The 27,823-nt window shown below is 41.9% G+C and overlaps 1 protein-coding gene across 1 annotated transcript; it reads left to right on the top strand.

The window, feature by feature from the left end:
* The first annotated feature begins 54 nt into the window (after positions 1-54).
* On the top strand, positions 55-27,823 carry MKRN1 (makorin ring finger protein 1). The gene is made up of 8 exons (XM_065883800.1): positions 55-391; positions 8,018-8,146; positions 21,314-21,543; positions 22,310-22,536; positions 25,259-25,473; positions 26,227-26,337; positions 26,895-27,033; positions 27,390-27,823. Exons 1-8 carry the CDS (start codon positions 207-209, stop codon positions 27,600-27,602), a joined length of 1,449 nt encoding a protein of 482 aa, XP_065739872.1. The 5' UTR covers positions 55-206; the 3' UTR covers positions 27,603-27,823.

Here is a 27,823-nt window from a genome sequence, read left to right as displayed (position 1 = left end):
TGGGGGCGGACTGGGGGCGCTCGGGCTCCGGCCCGCAGTGCTAGCGGCGAGATCGCTCTGAGACGCGACGCGGGGTAGAGGGGAACGAGCGGGCGCCTCAGTGTCCTTCTCCACCCCTCGCCTTGCCGCCTTCTCCTCCCCGCAGCCGGACCGGAATTATGTGATCCCGGAAGTTCCGGCGCCATTGCTGTGTGGTATAAACAGTAATGGCGGAGGCTGCAGCTCCCGGAACAACAGCCACAACATCAGGAGCACGAGCGGCAGCGGCGGCGGTGGCAGCGGCCTCCCCCACCCCTACCCCCACAGTCACCTCCCCGTCCCTGGGGGCGGGGGGCGGGGGAGGCGGCAGCGACGGCAGCAGCGGCGGCTGGACTAAACAGGTCACCTGCAGGTGAGACGCAGCGCGGCCGGCGCCGGGCGCGGGGAGGGGACCGAGACCCCGGAGGAAGGGGCGGGCGACCGGCCGGAGGTGGGAGGGGAGCCGGCGTTTCGTAGCCGCCGCCGATGGTGCTGCTGCTGCTGCCGCCGCCGCCGCCGCCGCCGCCGGCGTTCCTGTCCCCGCGGCCGCCGCGGCCTCCCCGCCCGCGCTGCGTCAACCCCCGCCGGCCGCCGAGGCTCGGGCGCGCGCGGCGTCGTTGCGGAGCCGCCGCACCGCCCGCAGTCTCCCCGCACCCGGCGGAGCGCGCCGCGCGCACGGGGAGAGGTAGGATGACTCCTCCCTCCTTTTTATTGTCGCCGGATCCCCCAGCCCCTGCCTCCAGCTCGCCGTTTCGAGAAGGAGGTTGGTGGTGTCTCCTGGAGCCCGCCGCCTCCCCGCGACCCTGCCTGGCCGGGGAGCGCCGCCGCGGGCCCCGGCGAGGGGGCTTGGCTGCCGGGCCCCGCCGCCGTGTCATCCGTTTGTAAAGTCTTCTCGGGTCTCTCGGCCCCCGCCCCACCTGGAGCAGAAGCTTTGGTTATTTCTTCTTTGTATGTTTATCGAGGTTGGCGGTTCTGAGCTTTGTCTTAGAACCGAGTGCCGGGCCGGGGTCGTCTCCTCCGCCTTAAAATTTGACGAGCTGCCGTTCCCGTGGCCCGGCTAAAGGTATCTCTTGAAATCCACGCATCTTACTTCAGGGAGTCAAGGAGCTCGTCGCTCCCAAAGGAGAGAGATTTTGTTTTGTTTTGGGATGTCGGATGAAAATATTTGGAAAAAAAATAAGTGATTAGTGGAGGACGGTTATACTGACGTGTGCACGCCTGTAAAAAATTATCGAGCTGTACGTTTAAGATTAGGGCATTTAATTGGATGTTGAACTTGGATTTTTAAAAAGTGATCAGTAAGCGCCTAGAAGCTTTTGTTTTTCAATCGGTTGAAAAAATCAGTTGAAACGCCGGTTTTCACTTAGGTGGGGTAATTTAATTTATATGTAAATGTTTGAAAATATTCTTAATATACAAAACTCACTTCCCTGGTATTAACAGCGAGAGTGCAGCGTTCTCAGTGCTTAACATGATACATTTAAGGCATGAATGATAAGTTTAATTAAGTTTATTTTCAGTAACGGGATGTAGAAAGCATAAAAGCCGTTTTAGGTAGCTTCTTTTATCAGTGATCTGTAGATCCTTAGAATACTTGTGCAGTATCCCAAAGAATGAGAATTTTAAAATTCCTATTCATGGAACCAATTATTTGAGTCTGTTACTTCTCTTTTATCTACAATGTTACAGTTGATATGTATGTGCTAGTTGACTCTTTAAAAATAAAGGGACTAGGGGCTTCCCTGGTGGTGCAGTGGTTGGGAGTCTGCCTGCCGATGCAGGGGACACGGGTTCGTGCCCCGGTCTGGGAAGATCCCACATGCCGCGGAGCGGCTAGGCCCGTGAGCCATGGCCGCTGAGCCTGCGCGTCGGGAGCCTGTGCTCCGCAACGGGAGAGGCCACAGCAGTGAGAGGCCCGCGTACCGCAAAAAAATAAATAAATAAAAATAAAGGGAGTAGTGTAACCTTTTACATTCCTGAATTTTCTAGCCATTCATCCTGCAGTTCCAATCTATCTATACACAGAGTAATCTTCCTTTAATATGTGGGTTCTTTAAGAACTCTATTCAGTGCCTTGATTTTACACAGACTCTGGTTTCAATATAGTTTAGCCTTGAATACCCATCACTAACTTGACATTGCTATATATTACTTGTCTCGTTATTATCCTGTTGTGTCTGTATCTGAGCTCAACTCATTTCTGCCCAGAATGTGTTATTACTTCTACACTTTACTTTCCCCTCTGTTAGGCACTTTCCCCTGATCTACTTCCTCACCAGTGTCATCAGAACTCAGAACAGCTCACCAGACTAATCATTCCTTTTTGTCTACCTTTAGGATCTTTGAGTTTCTGAAAGATCCCAGATCGATCCTGGACCAGTGGGAGTTCCTTGCCCATGAACCAATAGATTTATATATTTAAGAAATTTACATAGCTGAGTAATATTTCTAAGAAGCATTATGTATCAGATACAGGCTTAGATGTGCTATTGTTTTTGTTTTTCATATAAAGCTGTGTATAGCTTTTGCTTGAGACAGTTATCCAGAAAAGCACAGGCTAGTTGATAAGTCTTGGATTTTAATATTTGATATTGTTTTCAGTTGTTCTAACTACTAACACGATCTCCTGTTAAAAAATCTTTCTTCCTTTTGAATAGGGGAATACCAAATATGATATCTTCATTTATTTATTGTAAGCTTTGAGCTTTCTGAGAGCAGGGGCCCTGTTTTGTTTATCATTGTATCTGTAGGGCTTTACTCAGTGCCTGGTATACTTAGTAAATGCTTAAATTGATCTTGATAAATCCACACCTAAAATTACCCACTTTGATATGTGCTTGTAAGATTCCTCTGCTTTCGTTAAGAAGTGGACGACCCCTGTAAATCAGCAAAGACAAAGGACTTAATAGAACATGTGTATATCTTTCTGGGACTACCTCATTCAGTTATTCAGTAAATAAGCATTAGTGCTTACAACGAGAGACAGAGCTAGATGTTGAAGGAAATGCAGAAATGCCTGTATTATAAATATTTTCATTGTGTTTGATAGCAAAATATCCTTTGAAGAGAATTCAAGATAGTGTTCTAGTTTGTGCCTCTTCCCCCCTTTATATCTAGAAATTTGACTAAGGCTGTTTTCTTCACCAAGGGTATAGATAATCCTCTTAGCTGTTTGGATGTTATAAATTTGTTTTTGGTTGCTCAGAATCATCTGTATTTTCTTGTTGGTTAATATTGTCTAAATGTTTCTCTTGAAATTCTGTCATTGTGTTTATCTTTGCAGCCTTTAAGGAAAACCTAGGTATACTTTTCCCAAGGAACTGTGTTATGCTGCCCCCACCAGGCCATTTTGATATCTTTTATTAGAATTTAGTGCTGTGAACTAGAAATGCTATTGCTTCTTCTAGTTTTCCTGAGTGTTGGGGGTTAAAACAACAAAGTTGTAACTTGCAAGTTGTAATTTTGAACTTAGACAATGTTTTATCAGAGTGCTGCTACAATGGTAGACGAGTGTATTGAAATAATACACAAAAACCAAGTGTTTTTTCATTTTGACTTTTCAAAAACTTTAAGTGTAGCGTAAAAATGAAGGGAATTTTTCCGGAAAGTCTTTATCCAAGTGCTGTGATATCCACAGTAAAATTTATTGCTTTCAGACTTTAGTGTTTTTTGAAGGGATGGCATTGAAAAAGTTATTCAGCCCAGGGAAAGAGAAATTAATTTGCTACTGGCACTGTGATTCCCCATGACACCTAGCTGTCTTCTACAGTTTTTACTGAACACATATCTAAGTATTATGTGTACAGGTACTACAGAAGATAAAAAGCAGAATAAACTATAGTTCTTAAACACCAGGAATTTACAATCTAGTTTGAGAAATAGGGTACATGTACTTATCAAGAATTAAGTAACAGAGTAAACAGTGTCACAGCAGATTAAGTGATTAAGTGCCAAATTAATTAATATTCTGTAATTTCTGTAAATCCCCAGACAGGTTGTTATGACGCCTAGAAGTACTTTGAGGGTATTGGGTGGTTCTCTTAACACCCTCACAAGCTACTGTTGGGGTTTCTTATATATATCTTGGTAACCATGCTTATGTTTCCAAGAGGTACAACAGTCGGGGATTCTAGTCAGTTGTATTTGTCTTTATTACTGGACAATGTCTGATTGGAGTCATAGAATCTTCAAGGTGGAAGGAACCATAGAAATCATATGGCCCAGCCTTTAACTGAAGGCAACCTCAGCCTGGACACTGGCATTAAGGTGAATTTGGATGATGACTTTTTGGTGGTAGCATTTAAAAAAGAAAATTGGGAGAGTTGCCTTTCTTCCTCTTTAGATTATAACTTACACTATCATGTCATAATCTCTTAGACATGGATTGGCAAGAAGGGATTTCACTGTGAGGACTGTTTATAATTATACCAACAGTGTTAATATCACTGAGAGACAAAAGGCAAGTAAAACAAACCAGAAACCCAGACCATCTGTACCAAACAACCATGTAAAATAATGCTTAGTATTTGGCAGTAACTAATTAGGGCTTGTATTCTAGTGTTTCTGTTGATTCTGCGGTATCGGGTGATTTGTGTCTGCTTGAATTCCTTTGGTGATGCTAGTTCTGGACCTCAGGAGCTTATTTCATTGCTGGATAGTTCTAGTTCTCAGTCCTTACGCTGAGCCAGGTTTATGATGTAGCTTCCCACATGTATTGACTTTGCCAGGAATAGTGCTGCAAAAGGCTATTCCTTTTTCTTCTGGCCAAACTACTCCAGTTACTTAAAATCTTCTTATGGCATGACATCTAGGTCTCTTGCTTTTCTTATCCGATTCGTTAGTGTGTACCTCTTAAAGTGTGTGGTCGGAAACAAATGTAGTCAAGGCAGAGAAGAGATGTGGAAGGGGAGATGGGGAAATGAACTCGAGTGCCAGCAAAGACACTATGCAGCTGCTACTGCACACATGGAGGGTTTTTTTTTTTTTTTTTAAGTTCTTAAATCTGAAAGAGTGGTGAAACTAAGACAAAATAGCTTTACTGAGGGTCACAAAGCTGGAATTGAAACAGTCTTCCCAGTTCTGAAACTGTGTGCTTTTTACTACTGCCTGGATCCAAACAGTTGACTGCTGCTGCAGCCCGATTGTGTCAACTGTTCTGGTAGCTGCATCCACTGCTGGCTCTTGAAACTTGGAATCAACTGAAGTCCCTAGACGTAAATGTAATCAGCTGGCCCAGACACGTCACCTGGAAGAAGGCAGTTTAATGTAATGTTTTAAAATTTAAATTTAATTCTGACATGTCCTTGTTTCAGATCTTTCAGTGGTTTCTTACTGCTTTAAGATAACTTAAAAGGCCCTGCAGAATCTGTTCCCTAGCCTTCCAGCTTGTCCTCCCCTCTGTTCTCTCCATTCTTGATCATTGCTGTATTATGCTCTTGGTCAAAAGGTACCAACAGGCCATGCTACACTGTCTTGGGCCAGTGACTCTGAGTTTTACTCTTTCATTTTGGATTCTCGGGAACAGTTTTTACTATCATGGATGTCAGAAAGTAACAGTGGTGTGAGGTGTTGCACAAGTGTTGAGGAAGAGCCTCCTGCTGGACACTGAAATGCAGGTGTCAGGGAGCTGAACTCCTTGGAGCAACGGCTTTGCAAATCTCCAGGGGCAGGTATTTTATCAAGCCTTAAAACTGTATCAGTATGTGCACCTCTGACTTCAAACTGACCCCAAAGAACATTGAAGGTATAGACAGCTTTGTCTTGTGTTGAGAATTGAGAAAGTTCCCACTGGGGATGGGACAGTAAGCAACTATATTCAAACAGTGAGACTGTTTGAAATGAATAAGCAGTTACCAACTGTGAATAATTTTTTGTGTGTGTGTGTGGATACTTGTATAGATACTTTGAAGCATGATTATACTAGTGGTGATTACAATGAAATTATTGACTTGTTGGGTTTTTTTAAGTGTTAGCCGTGGTAAGTGTTTTTTTTTGTTTGTTTGTTTGTTTTGTTTTTTTTTTGCGGTACGCGGGCCTCTCACTGCTGTGGCCTCTCCCGTTGTGAAGCACAGGCTCCGGACGCGCAGGCTCAGCAGCCATGGCTCACGGGCCCAGCCGCTCCGCGGCATGTGGGATCTTCCCGGACCGGGGCACGAACCCGTGTCCCCTGCATCAGCAGGCAGACTCTCAACCACTGCTCCACCAGGGAAGCCCTTTTAAGTGTTAATTTGTTCATTTATACAGTCAAAAAAGTACCTATTGGCACAAGTGGTTTAACTCAAATTTGTGTTATGTGGTGCTCAGACAGCTTCAAAGCTTGCAGAAAGTTGCCCTGTACTTGAGCAAAAGTTCAGACCTAGTTAGATTAAGTTAAACCTGATAATAGTTGAAATTAGGTTAATTATAGTTAGAATTTGACTTCCTACTACTATATTCTTATGTTTTGTTATGGACTGAAACCCTAGGGTAGTTCAGGATCTTCTTGATAATTATAGCTGTTCCACCAAGATGTTAACATTTTTTCTTTCTATGTCACATAGAAGGTATACATGCCAGTAATTTTAAAAAATTAATTAATTTATTTATTTTTGGCTGCGTTTGGTCTTCGTTGCTGCTCACGGGCTCTCAGGCCACTCCCTGTTGCAGTGAGCTGGCCTCTCATTGCAGTGGCTTCTCTTGTGGAGCACGGGCACCAGGAGCGTGGGCTTCAGTAGTTGTGGCATGCAGGCTCAGTAGTTGTGGCTCTCAGGGCTCCAGAGCGCAGGCTCAGCAGTTGTGGCGCACAGGCCTAGTTGCTCTGTGGCATGTGGGATCCTCCGGGACCAGGGCTCGAACTTGTGTCCCCCACATTGGCAGGCAGATTCCCAACCACTACGCCACCAGGGAAGCCCCATGCCAGTAATTTGAATAGGACCTTTCACATTTCAATTTGGGGCAGGCTTCTTCAAGGCTCCTTTAGGTAAATATGAGTCTCTTTTCTATACATCCTTCAATCCAGTGGACAAGTGGAGTGCACTTAATGCTATTCTACCTTCCTTCTCTAGATAATTGACACACCCATGAGGTAGGCACTTTTTCCTTACTCTGGATCAGCTGTACATAGATGCATATTTGGGGCAGTTAATGGTCTGCCAACGTGAAATTTTCATAACTCTACTCAAGAGAAAGAGACCAAAGTCAGTGATGGGAGGGAGGATGCAAGGGGTGGTGGTAGTTCTACCCGCTTTACAAGACCAGGATTATCTACAAAAAGTAAAGCCCCTTATCACTTCCCTGATCCACCTAGTTACTTACAGATTGCTGCTTGGCCCCCCACCCCATTTCCAGTTTAGTTGGTCTGAGGTGAGGTCTCAGAAGTTGCACTTGTAGCAAATTCCCAGGTCGTCTTAGAAACTGAGTCATTCTCTGATACTTGGTTTTTGGAAACTGCTAGTTAGGTACACATGTTCTCCTTCAGAACAAGAGTCTGCTAAATGAAGGACAGAAAGTGATTTCCCTTTGCCTCTACCTTTGCAACAAATTTTACTTGTATTTTCACATGTGGCTTTTAAAGAATTAAAATGGTTTCTCAAAGAATTGAAACATATACAGTAGTCTGACCCGTTCAGGTTTACGTTGTTTCTTGCTTATCTTTGATTTTTTTGCAGATAGAGCTGCCATTATGGCTGAAGTTAGTGGAAAACAAGAAGCTACCTCTGTAGGACTGTAAAATGAGAGGAGTAGTCAGACTTAACCCGTAGAGACAAGATTAATGATGACCTCAAAGTTTAAATTGGTGTCTGTATCTATAGGCAACCTTCCTGTAGTACCATCATGGATAATTTTATGGTCATACAGTCTAGTTCTACTTTCTTTGTGTTCATTTCTCGTGTTTGTGTAGATAGACTATAACAGTAGAATAAAGTACTAGTATATAGTGCTCCTGTGTTATTAGAATATAATGGTCATGAATTCTTTGAGTACTGACTTATAAACCAACTTGTGGTTCTTTGTCTCACAGGTATTTCATGCATGGGGTTTGTAAGGAAGGAGATAACTGTCGATACTCACATGACCTCTCTGACAGTCCATATGGTGTAGTGTGCAAGTATTTTCAGCGAGGGTACTGTATTTACGGAGACCGCTGCAGGTAAGAATTTGTTTCCAATTCAGTTTTGTTCAGGGGTGGATGGAGAGGTTGGCAGAAAAAAGTGAGAGGAAAATACATAATTCCAACAACATTGTAAATAATAGATTTAAAATAGTCCTTTTTTTTTTTTTTTGCCATGCCTCACAGCTTGCAGGATCTTAGTTCCCCAACCGGGGATTGAACCCGGGTCATGGCAGTGAACGCACCAAGTCCTAACCACTGGATGGCCAGCGAATTCCCTAAAATAGTACTTTAAAAAGTGCTCATTAGAAATGTTAGCACACTGACATCTCTCTCTTGCAGGGAATGTATTACATTTAAAAAATGAGTTTATAATACAGTCCTAAATTTAAATAGTGCCTGAGGAGCAACTTCTGGCAAACCTAGGAATAGGGTGTGGTGAAGGCATGTTTGTTAATGGCATTTCCTCTTAAAGACCAAGAATAAGGTTCATATTTGACCAGTTGGGACTAGTTTCAGTTCTCTATTAGTATGAATTATGGAGAGAAAATGAGATCATAGGCATTTGGAACAGTTTATTAGGTTACTAGTTAAGAGGGCTTCTCATTCCAACTAAATTTTCATAAATCACTTGAGCTCGCAAGACTAAATTTTAAGCCAAGATTTACAGAAAATGCTTCAGAGCAGTCTCTAGTATCTATCTCAGAACGTGGAAAACCAAGAGGGATTAGTTATTAAGTAATCTCTATAATCATTTATTGAATTGGTTAAATTGCAATTCAGCAGTAGTGGGTTCTGTGGGCTCTGCTAGCAATTGGGTAGAGCTTTTCTTCTCTTTTTCTTTTTGGCCGTACTGCGCGGCACGTGGGATCTTAGTTCCCTGACCAGGGAGCAAACCCGCACCCCCTGCAGTGGAAGTGCTGAGATCTAACCCTGGACCACCAGGGAAGTCCCAGTTAGAGCTTTTCTTTACCTTCTCAGTTTAGAAAATATCTAAGTGTATTAGTTATCTATTTTTTTATTATTATTAGTTATCTATTGATGTTAAACAAGTTACCCTGAAATTCAGCAGCTTGAAAATGGTAAACATTTATTATCTCATAGTTTCTGGAGTCTGGAATCTTGGCGTGGCTTAGCTGAGTGGGTGGTTCTAGCTTGGAGACTCTCCAGAGATTGCGGCCAAGATTTCAGCCAGGGCTGCCATCATCTGAAGTCTCAATGGGGCCCGGAAGACCACTTGGAAGGTGGCTCACTCACACATCTGTTGGTGGGAGGCCTTAGTTCCTCGCCTTGTGGACATTTCCCTAGGGCTGCTTTAGTGTCCTCACACTAACTTGTCCCCAGAGTAAGTGATTCAAGAGAGACAGCAAGGACGAAGCCACAATACCTTTTTATGATCTAGTCTCAGAAGTCACACACTGTCACTTCCACTATATTCTGTTTATTACAAGCGAGTCACTAAGTCCAGCCCACCTTCAAGGGGAAAGAAATTGGCCTCCACCTGTTGAAGGGGGGAGGACTGTTAAAGAATTTTGGGCATATTTTATTTTATATATTTTAAGGTTTTTTTAAAAATTTATTTAAAAATTTCTTTTTGGCTGTGTTGGGTCTTCGTTGCTGTGCGGGCCTTCTCTAGTTGCAGTGAGCGGGGGCTACTCTTTATTGCCGCGTGCTGGCTTCTCATTATGGTGGCTTCTATTGTTGTGGAGCACGGGCTCTAGGCACGTGGGCTTCAGTAGTTGTGGCATGATGGCTCAGTAGTTGTGGCTTGTGGGCTCGAGCGCAGGCTCAGTAGTTGTGACACACAGACTTAGTTGTTCCGCAGCATGTGAGATCTTCCCGGACCAGGGCTCTAACCTGTGTCCCCTGCATTGGCAGGCGTAATCTTAACCACTGCGCCACCAGGGAAGTCCCAGGCATATTTTAAATGGTCACACTAGGTAAGATATTTTGACAGTGTCATAGCCAATTTTAGCATCCTGTTATCAGAAAAGAATTGTGTCAGCTATTGGGTTCAAATGCTTGGAGTTCAAAAGACTAAGAAATTATTGACGGGTGGGATATTGATGTTAGGCTATCTCACATCTGTTTTACTTAGGAAATCTACTAAGGGTAGAGAAGAAATACAAGATTCTTTCCATGTGACTGTAGGAAGGATCCCAGAAATGGAACCCCTGGTATCTGAGTTTAGTGGTCATTTTGCTCTCTGCTAATGTTTTTCATTGCAATATTGCTAGAAGGAAAAAACTGATACGACACTCCTCAAAAAAAAACCCCAAAACTAAAAAACCCAGATATGTCTCTTGTAGTCAGTCACAATATTAAAAAGGGCAATAGGTGTTAGAAATCCATCCTACTATGAATGAGCGATTCTTTGTAGTGGATGGTCTCTGCAAGATTTTTTTAAAAAAAATCTTTATTGGAGTATAATTGCTTCACAATACTGTGTTAGTTTCTGTTGCATAACAAAGAGAATCAGCCATATGTATACACATGTCCCCATATCCCCTCCCTCTTAGCCTCCCTCCCATCCTCCCTATCCCACCCCTCTAGGTTATTGCAAAGCACACCAAGCAGATCTCGCTGTGCCATGCTGCTGCTTCCCACCAGCCAACTATTTTACATTTGGTGGTGTATATATGTCCATGCTACTCTCACTTTGCCCCAACTTTGCCCTCCCACCCTATCTATGTCCTCAAGTCCATTTTCTATGTCTACCTCTTTATTTCTGTCCTGCAACTAGGTTCATTAGTACCTTTTTTTTTTTTTAGATTCCATATATATGCGTTAGCATACGGTATTTGTTTTTCTCTTTCTGACTTAACTTCACTCTGTATGACACACTCTAGGTCCATCCACCTCACTACAAATAACTCAGATTTTTTTTTTATGGCTGAGTAATGTTCCACTGTATATATGTGCCACATCTTCTTTATCCATTCATCTGTTGGTGGACAGTTAGGTTGGTTCCATGTCCTGGCTATTGTAAATAGTGCTGCAGTGAACATTGTGGTGCATGTCTCTTTGAATTTTGGTTTTCTCAGGGTATATGCCCCATAGTGGGATTGCTGGGTCATATGGTAGTTCCAGTTTTAGTTTTTTAAGGAACCTCCATTCTGTTCTCCTTGGTGGTTGTATCAATTTACATTCCCACCAATAGTGCAGGAGGGTTCCCTTTTCACCACACTCTTTCCAGCATTTATTGTTTCTAGAGTTTTGTTTTTTTTTTCCTAGATTTTTTGATGATGGCCATTCTGACTGGTGTGAGGTGATACCTCATTGTAGTTTTGATTTGCATTTCTCTAATAATTAGTGATGTTGAGCATCTTTTCATGTGCCTCTTGGCCATCTGTATGTCTTCCTTGGTGAAATGTCTATTTAGGTCTTCCGCCCATTTTTTAACTGGATTGTTTGTTTTTTGATATTGAGCTGTTTGTATATTTTGGAGATTAATCCTTTGTCTGTTGTTTCATTTGCAAATATTTTCTCCCATTCTGAGGGTTGTCTTTTTGTCTTGTTTATGGTTTCCTTTGCTGTGCAAAGCTTTTAAGTTTAATTAAGACCCATTTGTTTATTTTTGGTTTCATTTCCCGAACTCTAGGAGGTGGGTCAAAAAAGATCTTGCTGTGGTTTATGTCAAAGAGTGTTTTTCCCATGTTTTTCCTCTAAGAGTTTTATAGTGTCTGGTCTTATATTAAGTCTTTAATCCATTTGTAGTTTATTTTTGTGTATGGTGTTAGGTAGTGTTCTAATTTCATTCTTTCACATGTAGCTGTCCAGTTTTCCCAGCACCACTTATTGAAGAGGCCATCTTTCTCCATTCTATGTTCTTGCCTCCTTTATTGTAAATTAGGTGCCCATGTGTGCGTGGGTTTATCTCTGGGCATTCTATCTTGTACCATTGATCTATATTTCTGTTTTTGTGCCAGTACCATACTGTCTTGATTACTGTAGCTCTGTGGTATAGTTTGAAGCCAGGGAGCCTTATTCCTCCAGCTCCATTTTTCTTTCTCAAGATTGCTTTGGCTAGTATAGTCATTTTCCATATGTGTTTGTGTTTCCATATGAATTGTAAAATTTTTTGTTCTAATTCTGTGAAGAATGCCATTGGTAGTTTGATAGGGATTGCATTGAATCTGTAGATTGCTTTGGCTAGTATAGTCATTTTCACAATATTGATTCTTCCAATGCAAGAACATGGTATATTTCTCCATCTCTTTCTGTCATCTTTGATTTCTTTCATCAGTATTTTATAGTTTTCTGAGTACAGGTCTTTCACCTCCTTAGGCAGGTTTATTCCTAGGTATTTTATTCTTTTTGTTGCAGTGGTAAATGGGAGTGTTTCCTTAATTTCTCTTTCTGATTTTTCATTGTTGGTATGTAGGAATGCCAGAGATTTCTGTGTGTTAATTTTGTATCCTGCAACCTTACCAAATTCATTGATTAGTTCTAGTAATTTTCTGGTGGCATCTTTAGGATTCTCTATGTATAGTATCATGTCATCAGCAAACAGTGACAGTTTTATTTCTTTTCCAATTTATATTCCTTTTATTTCTTTTCCTTCGATTGCTATGGCTAGGACTTCCAAAACTATGTTCAATAAGAATGGCGAGAGTGGACATCCTTGTCTTGTTCCTGATCTTAGTGGAAATGCTTTCAGTTTTTCACCATTGAGTATGACGCTTGCTGTGGGTTTGTCATATGTGTCTTTTATTATGTTGAGGTAGGTTCCCTCTTTGCCCATTTTCTGGAGAGTTTTTATCATAAATCGGTGTTGAATTTTGTCAAAAGCTTTTTCTGCATCTATTGAGATGATTATATGGTTTTTATTCCTTAATTTGTTAATGTGGTGTATCACATTGATTGATTTGCGTATATTGAAGAATCCTTGCCTCCCTGGGATAAATCCCACTTGTTCGTAGTGTATGATCCTTTTAATGTGTTGTTGGATTCTGTTTTCTAGTATTTTCTTCAGGATTTTTGCATCTGTGTTCATCAGTGATATTGGTCTATAATTTTCTTTTTTTGTGATATCTTTTTCTGGTTTTGTTATCAGGATGATGGTGGCTTCGTAGAAGGAATTTGGGAGTGTTTCTCCCTCTGCAGTTTTTTTGGAAGAGTTTGAGAAGGATCTCTACATGTTTGATAGAATTCGCCTGTGAGGCCGTCTGGTCCTGGACTTTTGTTTGTTAGAAGATTTTAAGTTATAGTTTCAATTTCATTACTTGTGATAGATCTGTTTATCTTTTCTAATTCTTCCTGGGTCAGTCTTGGAAAATTGTACCTTTCCAAGAATTTGTCCATTTCTTCGTGGTTGTCCTTTTTATTGGCATGTAGTTGTTTGTAGTCCTTTGTATTTCTGCAGTGTCAGTTGTGATTTCTCCTTTTTCATTTCTAATTTTATTGATTTGCATCCTCTCGCTTTTCTTCTTGATGAGTCTGGCTAAGGTTTTTCAATTTTGTTTATCTTCTCAAAGAACCAATTCTTAGTTTTATTGATCTTTACTACTGTTTTCTTCATTTCTATTTCATTTATTTCTGCTCTGATCTTTATGATTTCTTTCCTTCTACTGACTTTGGGTTTTCTTTGTTCTTCTTTGTCTAGTTGTTTTAAGTGTAGGGTTAGATTGTTTATTTGAGATTTTTCTTGTTTTTTGAGGTGAGATTGAATTGCTATAAATTTCCCTCTTAGAACTGCTTTTGCTGTGTCCCATAGGTTTTGGGTCGTGGTGTTTTCGTTCTCATTTGTTTCTATGTATTTTTTAATTTCTTTGATTTCTTCAGTGATCTCTTGGTTATTTAGTAGCGCACTGTTTAGCCTCTATTTTTTTTTTTTTTTTTTTTTTTTGCGGTACGCAGGCCTCTCACTGTTGTGGCCTCTCCTGTTGTGGAGCACAGGCTCCGGACGCGCAGGCCCAGCGGCCATGGCTCACGGGCCCAGCCGCTCCGCGGCACGTGGGATCTTCCCGGATTGAGGCACGAACCTGTGTCCCCTGCATCAGCAGGTGGACTCTCAACCACTGCGCCACCAGGGAAGCCCGCCTCCATGTATTTTTGTTTTTTACAGTTTTTTTCTTGTAATTGATTTCCAGTCTCATAGTGTTGTGGTCAGAAAAGATGCTTGATATGATTTCAGTTTTCTTAAATTTTCCGAGGCTTGATTTGTGACCCAAGATGTGATCTATCCTGGAGAATGTTCCATGTGCACTTGAGAAGAAAGTATATTCTGCCACTTTTGGGTGGATAAATATCAATTAGATCTGCCTGGTCTGTTGTGTCATTTAAAGCTTGTGTTTCCTTATTTATTTTCTGTTTGGATAATCTGTCCATTGGTGTAAGTGGGGTGCTAAAGTCCCCTACTATTACTGTGTTACTTTCGATTTCTTTCATGGTTGTTAGCATTTGCCTTATGTATTGAGGTGCTCCTATGTTGGGTGCATAAACATTTATAATTGTTACATCTTCTTGGATCGATCCCTTGATCATTATGTAGTGTCCTTCTTTGTCTCTTGTAATAGTCTTTATTTTAAAGTCTGTTTTGTCTGATATGAGAATTGCTACTCCAGCTTTCTTTTTCTTTTTCTTTTTTTTCCAGCTTTCTTTTGATTTCCATTTGCATGGAATCTTTTTCCACCCCTTCACTTTCAGTCTGTACTTGTCCCTAGGTCTGAAGTGGGTCTCTTGTAGACAGCATATATATGGGTCTTGTTTTTGTATCCATTCAGCCAGTCTATGTTTTTTGGTTGGGGCATTTAATCTATTCACATTCAAGGATATTATCGATATGTATGTTCCTATTACCATTTTCTTAATCATTTTGGGTTTGTTTTTGTGGGTCTTTTTCTTCTCTTGTGTTTCCCGCTTAGAGAAGTTTCTTTAGCATTTGTTGTAAAGCTGGTTTGGTGGTGCTGAATTCTTTTAGCTTTTGCTTGTCTGAAAAGCTTTTGATTTCTCCATCAAATCTGAGTGAGATCCTTGCTGGTTAGAGTGATCTTGGTTGTAGGTTTTTCTCTTTCATCACTTTAAGTATATCCTGCCCCTCCCTTTTGGCCTGAAGAGTTTCCGCTGAAAAATCAGCTGATAACCTTATGGGGATTCCTTTGTATGTTACTTTTTGTTTTCCCTTGCTGCTTTTAATATTTTTTCTTTGAATTTAATTTTTGTTAGTTTGATTAATATGTGTCTTGGTGTGTTCTTCCTAGGATTTGTCCTGTATGGGACTCTCTGTGCTTCCTGGACTTGGGTGACTATTTCCTTTCCCATGTTAGGGAAGTTTTCAACTATAATCTCTTCAAATATTTTCTCAGACCCGTTCTCTTTCTCTTCTTCTTTTGGGACCCCTATAATTCAAATGTTGGTGCTTTTAGTGTTGTCCCAGAGGTCTCTGAGATTGTCTTCAATTCTTTTCATTCTTTTTTCTTTATTCTGCTCCTCGGAAGTTATTTCTACCATTTTGTCTTCCAGCTCACTTATTCCTTCTTCTGCCTCAGTTATCTGTTACTGATTCCTTTTAGTGTATTTTTCATTTCATTTATTGTGTTGTTCATCTCTGTTTGTTCTTCTAGATCTTTGTTAAACATTTCTTGTATTTTCTCAATCTGTGCCTCCATTCTGTTTCCGAGATTCTGGATCATCTTTGCTATCATGACTCTGAATTCTTTTTCAGGTAGATTGCCTATTTCCTCTTCATTTATTTGGTCCTGTAGGTTTTTACCTTGCTTCTTCATCTGTGATATATTTTTTTGCTCTCTCTCTCTCCCTCTCTCCTTTTTTTTTTTTTGAGTGGGATTATGTTCCTGTCTTACTGGTTGTTTGGCCTGAGGCTTCCAGCACTGGGGTTTGTAGGCTATTGGGTAGAGCTGGGTTTTGTTGCTGAGAAGAGAGACGCCGGGAGGCCTCACTCCGATGAATATTTCCTGGGTTTGAGTTTCTCTGTTAGTACAGTGGTTCAGACTTGGAACTCCCACCACAGGAGCTTCACCCCGACTCCAGGCTCGTGAACCAAGATGCTGCAGGCTGCCTGGGGTGGCAAAAAAAAAAAAAACCCCAATAATATAGTAAAAAATAAAATTAGCCTAGGAAATTAACAGATATTTTAGGAAGAATATAAAAATAAAATATAGATGAGTCAACAACCAGAAGGTGCATCAGTATCACAATAGTTAAAAAAACAAAAAACGAGGGAAATGAAAAAGTTGGGGGGAGGGGAGAAAGGCCTTAGCTGTGGAGAGTGGGGTCCAAGTAAGGGGAAGGTTTGGGCAGTGGGCGGGGCCAGTGCTCAGGACCCACAGTGCTGGAAAAGGCCTTGGGGACTGTGGGGGGTGCGGCTTAGGCTCAAGGAGCAGAGGTTGGTCTTGGAGCCAGAGCGCCGGGAACCTCACCTGGGAGCCCAGCAGGCTTCCTGGGCTTGAGTGGGCGGGGAAACGCCCTCCCCTCCTCCTGGAGGGCCCCTCCCGCCTGCCTCTCCTGATCTCCCTGCCCGCAGGGGCACCGACCCTGTCTGGCCTCCACTTCTCCTGCCATCAGTCTCCCTATGTCCTACCGGTTCACTTTGGGGTTCCTCCTGTCTCCTTGAGTGTCAGAGTTCACCACCAGCGGCCAGCAGGTGCCCTAGTTGTGGGGAGACGCTAACTCTGCGTCTTCCCACACTGCCATCTTGACTCCGCCTCCTCTGCAGGATTTTTAAACCAACGTAATTCCTTGACTAGGCAGTCAGTTGAGAATCCTTGTAAACGATAGGGAGAGAGGAATTGAATGTAAGCAAGAGTGGACACGGGGCTCTAAGGTGCACAGCAGAGAGACTTGGAGAGTAATATACTGTGTGATAGACTGTGGAAAAGTATGGCTGTTAACAGATGAGCCTCTTATTTCAGAAGAGGTACTCATATGATTGGACCATAGAGGTGATATAACTGGGAAATAAGGGGGTAAATTGAAGAAATCCGAGCTAAGGCCTAGGCTCCATGTGTTGGTCAGCAGTTTTCTCTTTAGTAAGGGTATACAGCTCCGTTTTTGGGGAATGATCCTGATTTGAGCTGGGTTTAGTGCTCTTAGGGTAAAGTGAAAGGAGTTAGGGAAACCTACATCCCAATAGTCTACCTGAAAGGAAAGTTTGGTGATAATTGTTTGGGACAGGCTGATATAGGTGATTATTAAGAGCTTGATTATAGATTAGCTAAGGAAGGAATCTCATGGAGTGGCTTGTTCCAAGATCCAAGACTGTTTCCTCATTAAAATTGTACTTGGGGGCTTAAGCCTACTTTTCACTCTTACTATGTAGAGATCTTCTTATGCAACTTGGCCAATGCCCAGGGATTTTGAGTAGTTTAACTCCTCATGAAGGGAATAGTTTATAATGAAATGATATCCTAGTTCCAACAGGCCAGAAGTGTTGCTGCATCTGTGTTGCAGAAGTGTTGCTGTATCCGTATTGCAGAAGTATTGCTGCATCCGTATTGCAGAAGTATTGCATCCGTGTTGCATAATGGGGTGCTGTTATTTAGTGATGCCAGTTCTTTGTTGCTCAGGACTGTTGCAGATGTAGCATCCTTTGCCCCCACTGAGTAAGTGCCATTAGAACTCCTGGTCATTGTTTCTGAACACCCACTTGGGAAAGGGACAGGACTGCCTTGGTTGACAACCATTGTTATGGTAGATCTTGTTTCCTTTGGAGTGACCATGAGGCATGCGGGATCTTAGTTCCCTGACTAGGAATTGAACCCATGCTCCCTGCAGTGGAAGCCTGGAGTCCTGACCACTGGACTACCAGGGAATTCCCCTTTGGAGGGATTTTTTTTTGCCCTATAGACCTACCAAATCCCATAAGTTAACATCTTTAAAGGCAGATATCAAAGCTCAGAATGATGGGGGTGGGGAGTTGCAAGCCAACCAGAGGGAGAAGTGTAGAGGTAGAAGAAAACTGGATTAAACTTCCTTAGATAGAAACTGATACTGTATCAAAGTATTCTTTGCACGATGTGAAAGAAAAACTCAATATTAGTTTCAGTGTTGCCTCAGTATTAACTTAGCACTGTGGCTTAAAGGATCGGCAATTCTGTGTTAATTTCTTAAAGAATTAATAACTTTACAAAGCCACTGTCATGGACTGAATCCAATAGATGTGAGGGTTCTCTTTAACGGGGCCTGGAAGACTTTCAGTATGGGACCAGAGAATTAATATTTGTGGCTGGGCAGGCCATACGGTTTCTTGTAGCACAAAAACAGCCCTAGATAAATACATAAGCTAATAGATGTGACTGTGTTCCAATGAAACTTTATTTTGGGACACTGAAATTTTATTTAATTAATTAGTTAATTAATTTAAACATTTCTGAGAGAGAGTTTATTTTATTTATTTATTTTTAATTTTGTTTTTGGCCATGCTGTGTGGCACACGGGATCTTAGTTCCCCGACCAGGGATCAAACCCATGCCCCCTGCATTGGGAGTGCAGAGGCCCCCCCAGGACCACTGGCCCACCCAGGGAAGTCCTTGAAATTTTAATTTCAATTACTTTTCATGTCACAAAATTATCTTTTTTCCAACTATTTAAAAATGCCAAAACCATTCCTAGCTCCCGTTGGGTTTGACTTGAGGGCCGTAGGGGGCCCAGTCCCTTTTCCACGAAGAGTTCCATGCTTCACTGAACCATTAGTTTTTAGTAAACTCCTTTCAAAATGGGAGTATTGCTTTTTGCCTTTGTCTTTTTCTTTCTTGCTTTATTCTTTATTATTTGTGCTCTACCTTTCCTAGTGTTTACTCACAAAATTTTACTTCAGAAGTGTATTTTATATAGATATATTCTGCACTATTTACAAATGTGAACTTTCTTGCTAATATTCTGTGCTTTCAAAATTTTTATTTATACCTTATTGATTCCTTGGTAAATTTTCCTTAAAACCAAAATGCACTCCTTTCAAAAACTTGGTAGTATTTGCAATTTGATAGATGGTGATAAGCATTCGAGTCCTATCTTTTAAGTAGTTTTTTGAGTCATTTACCCTGAAATTCTTGAAATGAATATGGCAAAGGAGAAAGAAAGAGAACTAAAATATGGGTGTCATATCTATTTCTTAGACCCTTTATGTATCTTGACATTTAGTTTTATTTAATCCTTTAAAGCTTTCCCAAAGCCCTGAAGGCTTTCTCTGTTGGTGAAGCTGGCATTTTAAATTCGAGCCTGTCTTAATTCTGAAACCTGGGTTCTTTTCTAACTTAAAGGCGGTGAAAGCAGTTAAAATGTGAGGATCTGGGGATAGATTTCTAAGGTTCCTTAAGGCTCTGAAACAAACTTCAGAGCAGTGCTGTTTAATAGAACTTTGTGTGATAGTGTGAATGCCCAAAAAGGTGACCCCCTAGTTACATGTGACTACTTATTGAACACTTGAAAACGTAGCTAGTGCCAGGACCAAGGAACTGAGTTTTAAATGTTATTTAAGTATAAACAGCTAGATACGGCTAATGACTGCTCTCTTTTACAGGGTGGCTTTGGAGTCACATTAGACCTAGAGCACTACTTACACGTCATCTATAAAACGAAAGAATACTTTCTCAGAGTTTTTTGATGATGAAGTGAGGTGGTGCAAGTGAAAGAGCATATTTTCAGCTGGCATAATTCCAGTCTGTGGGATAAGCGCACTGGCTTTTGTAGCTGATGTCAGGATACTCAGATTACTTGTACTGCAAAGCAGAATAGGTTACCTAATGCTCAGGAGTAGGAAATAGGAAGATTTGAGATAATATAAGGATAAAGACCAGCTCAGCAAATGTTTGCCATAAGCTAAAGGACAGTCTTTAGCTAAAGTTTTACCTCTTCTTTAGATGTAAACCCAGACACCTATAACACAGATGATCCATGGTTAGTACTGCCCAGTTAACTAATTAATTACAACAACTGCTGGATACATACTATATAACACAGTTTATATACTGCATTCATAATTTATTGTGTCTGGGTGAATCTCTCGGCATAGAATGCTCAAAGAATTGTGAGGATTTTCTCAGGCAGCAAGGTGCTTCTTAAAGGAAATAAACAGTTTTTTTCTGTATTTGGGGATAAGGGTCAATGATAATTTTACAGATGAAAAGCAATCAGGAGATGCGTGGGGTAAGAATTGAAAAAAGAAAATTAGGTGAATGGATGGATGTGGGAAAAGAAAATACATACTGCATATTTTGTAAATACCGTCTCTGCGTTTTAATATTGGGGGACTTTTACGTGTTGGTAAACTGTTTCACGTGTTTACGTGTTGGATGTGAGTGTCAGCCCTGCTTTCTTGATCAGTGTTAATTTTGGCTGTACACTCTCTTTAGCAGACTTGCCCTGGGAACTGTAGTCAACCGTCTGAAACTCCTAATTAGAGTGGAATTTGAAGGGTAATAGATGTTCTACAGCATGGGTAGGTGAATTATATGGCCTGTAGGGCAAACCTGACCAAAGGCTGTTTTTGTAAAGTTTTACTGGAACACAGCACGCATTGTCATTTAGATAATGCCTATGGCTGCTTTTTTTTTTTTTTTAATTTTATGTATTTATTTTTGGCTGTGTTGGGTCTTTGTTGCTGCGCGCGGGCTTTCTCTAGTTGTGGCAAGCGGGAGCTACTGTTTGTTGTGGCGCGCGGGCTTCTCACTGCGGTGGCTTCTCTTGTTGCGGCGCACGGGCTCTAGGCATGCAGGCTTCAGTAGTTGCGGCTCACGGGCTCTAGAGCTCAGGCTCAGTAATTGTGGCGCACGGGCTTAGTTGCTCCACGGCATGTGGGATCTTCCTGGACCAGGGCTCAAACCCGTGTCCCCTGCATTGGCAGGCGGATTCTTAACCACTGCGCCACCAAGCCCCCTATGGCTACTTCTGAACCACAGCTGCAGGGTTGAATAGTTGTAACATGGGCAGTATGACCTGCAGAGCCCCGAATCTGTGTGTATTTGACTCTAAGTTTGCTGACCCCTGGTTCGTGGCCTTGCTGCTCACACTGGCCCCTCCCTGGAGCAGCAGCAGTGGCACGTGTGAGGGCTGCTTAGACACGCAAAACTCCGGGCTGCACCAGACTTAGAAATTAGGTATCTGCCTTTTAACAGTTTTCCACGTGATTCATAGGCACAGTAGTTTGAAAAGAACCGAAGGACAGGATAGGGAATATATTCCATCTAGAGGCTTCTGGTTAGACAGTGACTGCCGACTTTTTAAATTTTGTTTTATTTTATTTTTAAGATATGAACACAGCAAGCCATTGAAACAGGAAGAAGCAACTGCTACAGATCTAACTGCAAAGTCAGCCCTTGCTGCTTCCTCAAGTCTCTCATCAGTAGTTGGACCGATTGTTGAAGTGAATATGGGCGAAGCTGAGGCAAGAAATTCAAACTTTTCAACTGTAGGAGCGGGTTCAGAAGACTGGGTGAACGCCATTGAGTTTGTTCCTGGGCAACCCTACTGTGGCCGTAGTGAGTATTTTGAAGAATAAAAACAAGTCCGGGGGATAGAGAGTAGTTCATCAATTAGCTGAGTTTTCACAAGCTTCCTGCTTCCAATCTTCATATTTAATCTAATCTTAATACTCTTAAATTAGGTTACCTAAGACTTAACAGATGGAGTGAAAGAAACTTTTGGAATCCCAATAGTAATGAATTTAGAATGTTTTGAAAAACTGAAGCCGCTTGCTCTCCCTTTTTTTTCTTTTTAAAAATTTTTCATTTTTGGCTGCATTGGGTCTTCATTGCTGCGCACGGGGCTACTGTTCATTGTGGTGTGCGGGCTTCTCATTGAGGTGGCTTGTCTTGTTGCGGAGCACGGGCTCTAGAGCACAGACTCAGTAGTTGTGGCACACACACTTAGTTGCTCCGCAGCATGCGGGATCTTCCCAGACTAGGAATCGAACCTGTGTCCCCTGCATTGGCAGGCGGATTTCTTAACCACAGTGCCACCGGGGAAGTCCCAAACCTCTCTCCTTTAATCAGTACAGTTGCACAAGAAATACGTAAAAAGTTTTTTTTAAAAAATTTAAAAATAAGGCTAATCTTGGAAATGTCAGTATCAGAAGAAATTCATTTCTTTCAAGAGTAAGGGAATTAGTTCAATAGACTGCTTTGGAGTTTAATTGAAGTTCTTTTCATTTTTTTCTTTTCAGTTAGTTTCTCAGTTACCTTATTTATAGTTCATGTACCTGCCTTATCCGTTTTGGACCTTTACCACACTCTTAAACGTTTTCAGCTGCCCCTTCCTCCACTGAAGCACCCCTGCAGGGCTCAGTGACCAAGGAAGAATCAGAGAAGGAGCAAACTGCAGTGGAAACAAAGAAGCAGCTCTGCCCCTATGCTGCGGTGGGAGAGTGCCGATATGGGGAGAACTGTGTGTATCTCCACGGAGACTCGTGTGATATGTGTGGGCTGCAGGTCCTCCATCCAATGGATGCTGCCCAAAGATCACAACATATAAAAGTAAGTCTTAAGGAAGATATTCTGTTAATAGGTGTGAGAACTATATTTTCCCTTTCACAACATTGTCAGTTCATTTCAAAGAAACGTTTGGTGAATTAAATGGTGATTATCATTAAGTTAGGGATGTTCTCCTTCCTAGGCTTCTTGACTGCTTTATCAAGAAAATTGTGCTTTAGAACCTCAGACTTTGGGGGCTTTTTCCTTTTTATTTCTTCTTTTTTAAAATAGCAGCTTCTCTGAGATTCACATTCCATGCAATTTACTCTAAAATGCACATTTGTGCAGCCACTGTTCTCTCTAATTTTAGGACATTTTCATTATCCCAGAAAAGAAGCCTCTGGCTCATTAGCTCCACGGCTCTCCGTTCTTCCCTCCCTCCAGCTCCTGGCAACAACTGTTCTACTTTCTGTCTCTATGGATTTCCCTGTTCTGGACATTTCGTATATGTGGCCTTTTGTGACTGGCTAAAAGATTAGCAAGATGTTCTCAGGATTCATTTGTGTTAGAGTGTGTATCAGTACTTCCTTCCTTTTCATGGCTGAGTAATAGTCCTCCGTATGGCTGTACAACACTGTTTTTCCATTTGGGTTGTTTCAGCTATTATGAATAATGCCATGAACATTCGTGTGTAAATTTTGGTGGACATACGTCTTGATTACCTTGGAATGGAGTTGCTGGGTCACATGGTAACTCTATGCTTCATATTTTGAGCGACTGCCAGACTTTCTCCACAGTGACTGCACTGTTTTACATTCTCATCAGCGATGGATGAAGGTTTCAAACTATGGTTTCCTAAGCCCATTTGCTGCATGAATTTTTTTTGTTGTTGGGAAGACCCTGTATTAAAAACCTTAGATTTATTGGAGCAGATTTTGCTTCTAATCAGAATCATCTCTTTTAATAAACTCACTTTGGCTGTGGGTGGTGGTGAAGCAGTGGGGTGTGGTTTGACCTCTGCCTTCTCAGTGTATTGGATGTGTGATGTAGCAGTTTCAACCCCTGTATATATTCGGGAGAGCGGTGCCTACTTCAGGGGATTGTTTTTAAAAAAAATTAAAAAAAAGCCTAAGTGTCCATCGACAGACGAATGGATAAAGATGTGGCACATATATACAATGGAATATTACTCAGCCATAAAAAGAAACGAAATTGAGTTATTTGTAGTGAGGTGGATGGACCTAGAGTCTGTCATACAGAGTGAAGTAAGTCAGAAAGAGAAAAACAAATACCGTATGTGAACACATGTATATGGAATGTGTAAAAAAAAAAAAAGTCATGAAGAACCTAGGGGCAGGACAGGAATAAAGACACAGACCTACTAGAGAATCGACTTGAGGACACGGGGAGGGGGAAGGGGAAGCTGGGATGAAGTGAGAGAGTGGCATGGACATATATATGCTACCAAATGTAAAATAGGTAGCTAGTGGGAAGCAGCCGCATAGCACAGGGATATCAGCACAGGGAGATCAGCTTGGTGCTTTGTGACCACCTAGAGGGGTGGGAAAGGGAGGGTGGGAGGGAGACGCAAAAGGGAGGGGATATGGGGATATATGTATACGTAGAACTGATTCACTTTGTTATACAGCAGAAACCGGCATGCCACTGTAAAGCAATTATACTCCAATAAAGATGTTTAAAAAAAGGTTTAGGAAAAGGATGAAAATATATACTAAAATAACTGGTTATATGGGACTGTGGGTGACTTTTCTATTGCTTATTTGTATTTCCCATAATTAGCATGTTTCTAAGAGATTAAAATATGTGTAATATAATGTTATATAAATTATACCTCATTTAAAATAAAAAGTATGTGATGTCCACACAAAAACTTGTACATGAGTGTTCATAGCACTATTCATAACAGCCCCAAAGCAGAAACAACCAAAATGTCCATCACCTGAAAATGGAAAAACAAACTGTGGTCTCTCCATACGATGGAATATTACTCAGCAAGAAAAAGAAAATGAAATAATCATATATTGTGCCACCATAGATACCTTGAAAATGTGCGAAGTGAACAAAGGCAGTCACAGAGGGCCGTGTATTTATATGAAATGTCCTGAATAAGCGTGTCCACAGGTTCGTCGTTGCCTAGGGCTACAGGTGTTGAGTGGGGGAAGTAAGTGACTACTGTGGGTTTGGAGTTTCCCTTTGGGGTAATGAAAATGTCCTAGTATTGATTGTGGTGATGGTGGTATAGGTCTGTGCGTATACCAAAAACCATTTCATTGTACACTTTGAATGAATGCATTATATGGGATGTAAGTTATATCTCAATAAAGCTGTTTTATTTTGAATGTGAATTATATGCCTGGCACATAATTGTCACCTACTAAAGGTTAGTTTCCTTCACCCTTATTTTCTGATAGGTTGTAAATTACAGCCTTAATCCTAATTACATTTTCCATCTAGAAACCTGTAAAATCAACAAACTTAATGTGAAAAACTGTAGTGTGGATAACAGCAGGGGTTGAGTTGCAGGACAGAGAAAATTAGGTAATTTTTTAGTTCCTGAAGTTGAGTCCTCAGAGTTTGACTTCATAGTATCGTGCAGTCCCCAGATGTCGGTGCACCTGTACTCACTGGTGAGCAAAGCTGTTTCCAGTGTCGTATTGGGAACGTTATCTTTTCAACTGACTGTTTGATTCTCTGCACGGGAGTCTTTAGCTGTCAAGTTGTCGTGATTCCATGGCTTGATTGCACCTCTCTCCACGTTTTCTAGTCTTGCATCGAGGCCCACGAGAAGGACATGGAGCTCTCGTTTGCTGTACAGCGCAGCAAGGACATGGTGTGTGGGATCTGCATGGAGGTGGTCTATGAAAAAGCCAACCCCAGCGAGCGCCGCTTCGGGATCCTCTCCAACTGTAACCACACCTACTGTCTCAAGTGTATTCGCAAGTGGCGGAGTGCTAAGCAGTTTGAGAGCAAGATCATAAAGTGAGGCTCCTCCCCGGTCCTCGTTTGTGCTTTTCTATTTTGGGGAAGAATTTAGTATCTTGTGCCAACTTTCAGCCAGATGGACCGCATTTAAATGCATGCATTTTATCTTGAAACCGGGGGTTCTTCTAATTGGGATTTCTTCTTTGTATTTCAGCTAGCTTCTAGATTAGTCGGTATATCTACTTTTATTTGAATGAGGAAACCGTATGTATCCGTTAGTAGAATCTTCGTGCTTTTTTCTGAGGAGATTGTGTTTAATGGATTAGCCAGTTTAGGTTCAGAGAGCAAACTTATCTAGCTCTGAATGTATGTTTCCTGACATTTTACATTTTCCACTTTCCTATTCCATCCATTAAGCTAGCCAATAATCCACCATCCTTTAAAGATTGTTCTCATAACTGAACAAAAACGACATAATCTAAACAGAGCAAAGTTACAAGAAATAAATTTATTTAAACGAAAGAAAAAGGAGTCTGTGTGAAATGTCTTCTTTTTTTTTTTTTTTAACCTAAGTTGTTATTATTTTTTTTAATGAACTGGCTAGCCATTGAGTTGAATTTATAAAGGAGTTTGTCTTGCCTCAAAAGAAATGGTCAGTTGTGTGCCCAGTGTGTGGAACCCTTTCAGGAAAAGCCCATTTGCCTTTCAGTTAAGTCTTTAAATCTGGAGGTGACACACCAGGGTGTGTCCTTGAAGGAGAGTGGGCCTGTAAAGGGGAATTTGCATTGCAGCCTGTTCATTGTTTCCCAGGTCCTGCCCAGAATGCCGCATCACATCTAACTTTGTCATTCCAAGTGAGTACTGGGTGGAGGAGAAAGAAGAGAAGCAGAAACTCATTCAGAAATACAAGGAGGCAATGAGGTATGAGCACTGCAGCCTTTTCTCAACCTAAGATCCCAACGTCGCTTGGGTTCACTTTGAAAAGAACAGTGCTGCATTATATACTCCTACCTCCTTCCTACCCTTTCTTTTACTTCCCAGTACAGTTTATTTTGTCACCGCTGATAACACTTAACCTGTTCTGTATCTTGCTATAACACAGTCCTTGGGGTGCACGCCAGAGGGCTGCGTTACAATGAAGTCTGCACTGCTGAGAGAGCTAAAGCCCCAGGAATGGGGTCTGCCTTGTCCTGATTCCATGTTACAGTTGTCCTATGTTCCTGTGTGTGGGCTTTCTCGAAGGTTTTTGTCTCTGCTGGATCTGCGGTACTAGGGCTGTTAAACAGTAGACGTGACCAGTTTCCGTTTCTAGTCAGTGTTTCATGCAATAGCACACACGTGTTTAAGAACACACCTTGGGAAGGGATGTAAACAGACGTACCGGTTCTATCCCTCCCCGTTTAAAGAAACCCTGGATGATAGTCAAGTACAGACCTGAAATCCACTGTGAATAAGGGTTGCGATATTTTCCTTTCCAGCAACAAGGCGTGCAGGTATTTTGATGAAGGACGCGGGAGCTGTCCATTTGGAGGGAACTGTTTTTACAAGCATGCGTACCCTGATGGCCGTAGAGAGGAGCCACAGAGACAGAAAGTGGGAACATCAAGCAGATGCCGGGTAACTCTCACTGTTTTTTTAAAGGAGGGGAACTACCACACTCTCAGTTGAGTCCCGCACAGATTGGGGTAGGGGAAGGAGAAGATTAACACTGGGAACGAGACTAGAGCATTAAAGGAGGAAACCAACTTCGGCAAACTGGGAGGGCTGTGAGAGGAGAAACTAGAATGCTTAAAGCTCTAGACTAAGCTGTTGGCCTCAAGTAACCAGAGGGGAGGAATTGGTAAAGTCGAAACCCTAAATAAGAAGTCTGGTTCGTCATGCCCTCTGGTGTGCTGGACGTTTTGCCTTAGAAACAAGAGAATAGAAGATGCTACTCGGCAGTGCCATCCCTATCACGGCCCTGTTTTTTACAGGCCCAACGAAGGAACCACTTCTGGGAGCTCATTGAGGAAAGAGAGCACGGCAACCCCTTCGACAACGACGACGAAGAGGTTGTCACCTTCGAGCTGGGCGAGATGTTGCTTATGCTTTTGGCTGCAGGTGGGGACGACGACCTGACGGACTCTGAAGACGAGTGGGACTTGTTTCACGATGAGCTGGAAGATTTTTATGACTTGGATCTATAGCAGCTTTGCGGGGCGTGTGAACTGGTCTGCTGAGCCTCAGACAGCAGCCGTCCCCGCTTGTGGCGGCAGCGCCCGTGGTTCTCCTCTAGGCAGGCCTCTCAACTCCAGGTGCTGTCGTAATAAGTTTTACCCAGGGCCTGTCTTCTCAATCCCTCACCTTTCCCCAAGGAGTATGTTGTTTTCTCTGTTTAAAAGAGTTACAAAAATAAATCTTAAAGTTA

Source organism: Phocoena phocoena, chromosome 9 (genome assembly GCF_963924675.1).
Source record: "Phocoena phocoena chromosome 9, mPhoPho1.1, whole genome shotgun sequence".
NCBI classification, from domain to species: domain Eukaryota; kingdom Metazoa; phylum Chordata; class Mammalia; order Artiodactyla; family Phocoenidae; genus Phocoena; species Phocoena phocoena.
The sequence above is the reverse complement of the archived record's forward strand: the minus strand, read 5'-3'. Positions and strand labels throughout refer to the sequence as shown.

What these genes read in the sequence shown, in the direction of transcription:
- MKRN1 (XM_065883800.1), top strand. Translation starts at nt 207, where the DNA reads ATGGCGGAGGCTGCAGCTCCCGGAACAACAGCCACAACATCAGGAGCA. An exon ending in TTTGAGAGCAAGATCATAAA is followed by an intron (nt 25,474 to 26,226) that starts GTGAGGCTCCTC and finishes ATTGTTTCCCAG; the next exon opens with GTCCTGCCCAGAATGCCGCA. An exon ending in AAATACAAGGAGGCAATGAG is followed by an intron (nt 26,338 to 26,894) that starts GTATGAGCACTG and finishes TTTCCTTTCCAG; the next exon opens with CAACAAGGCGTGCAGGTATT.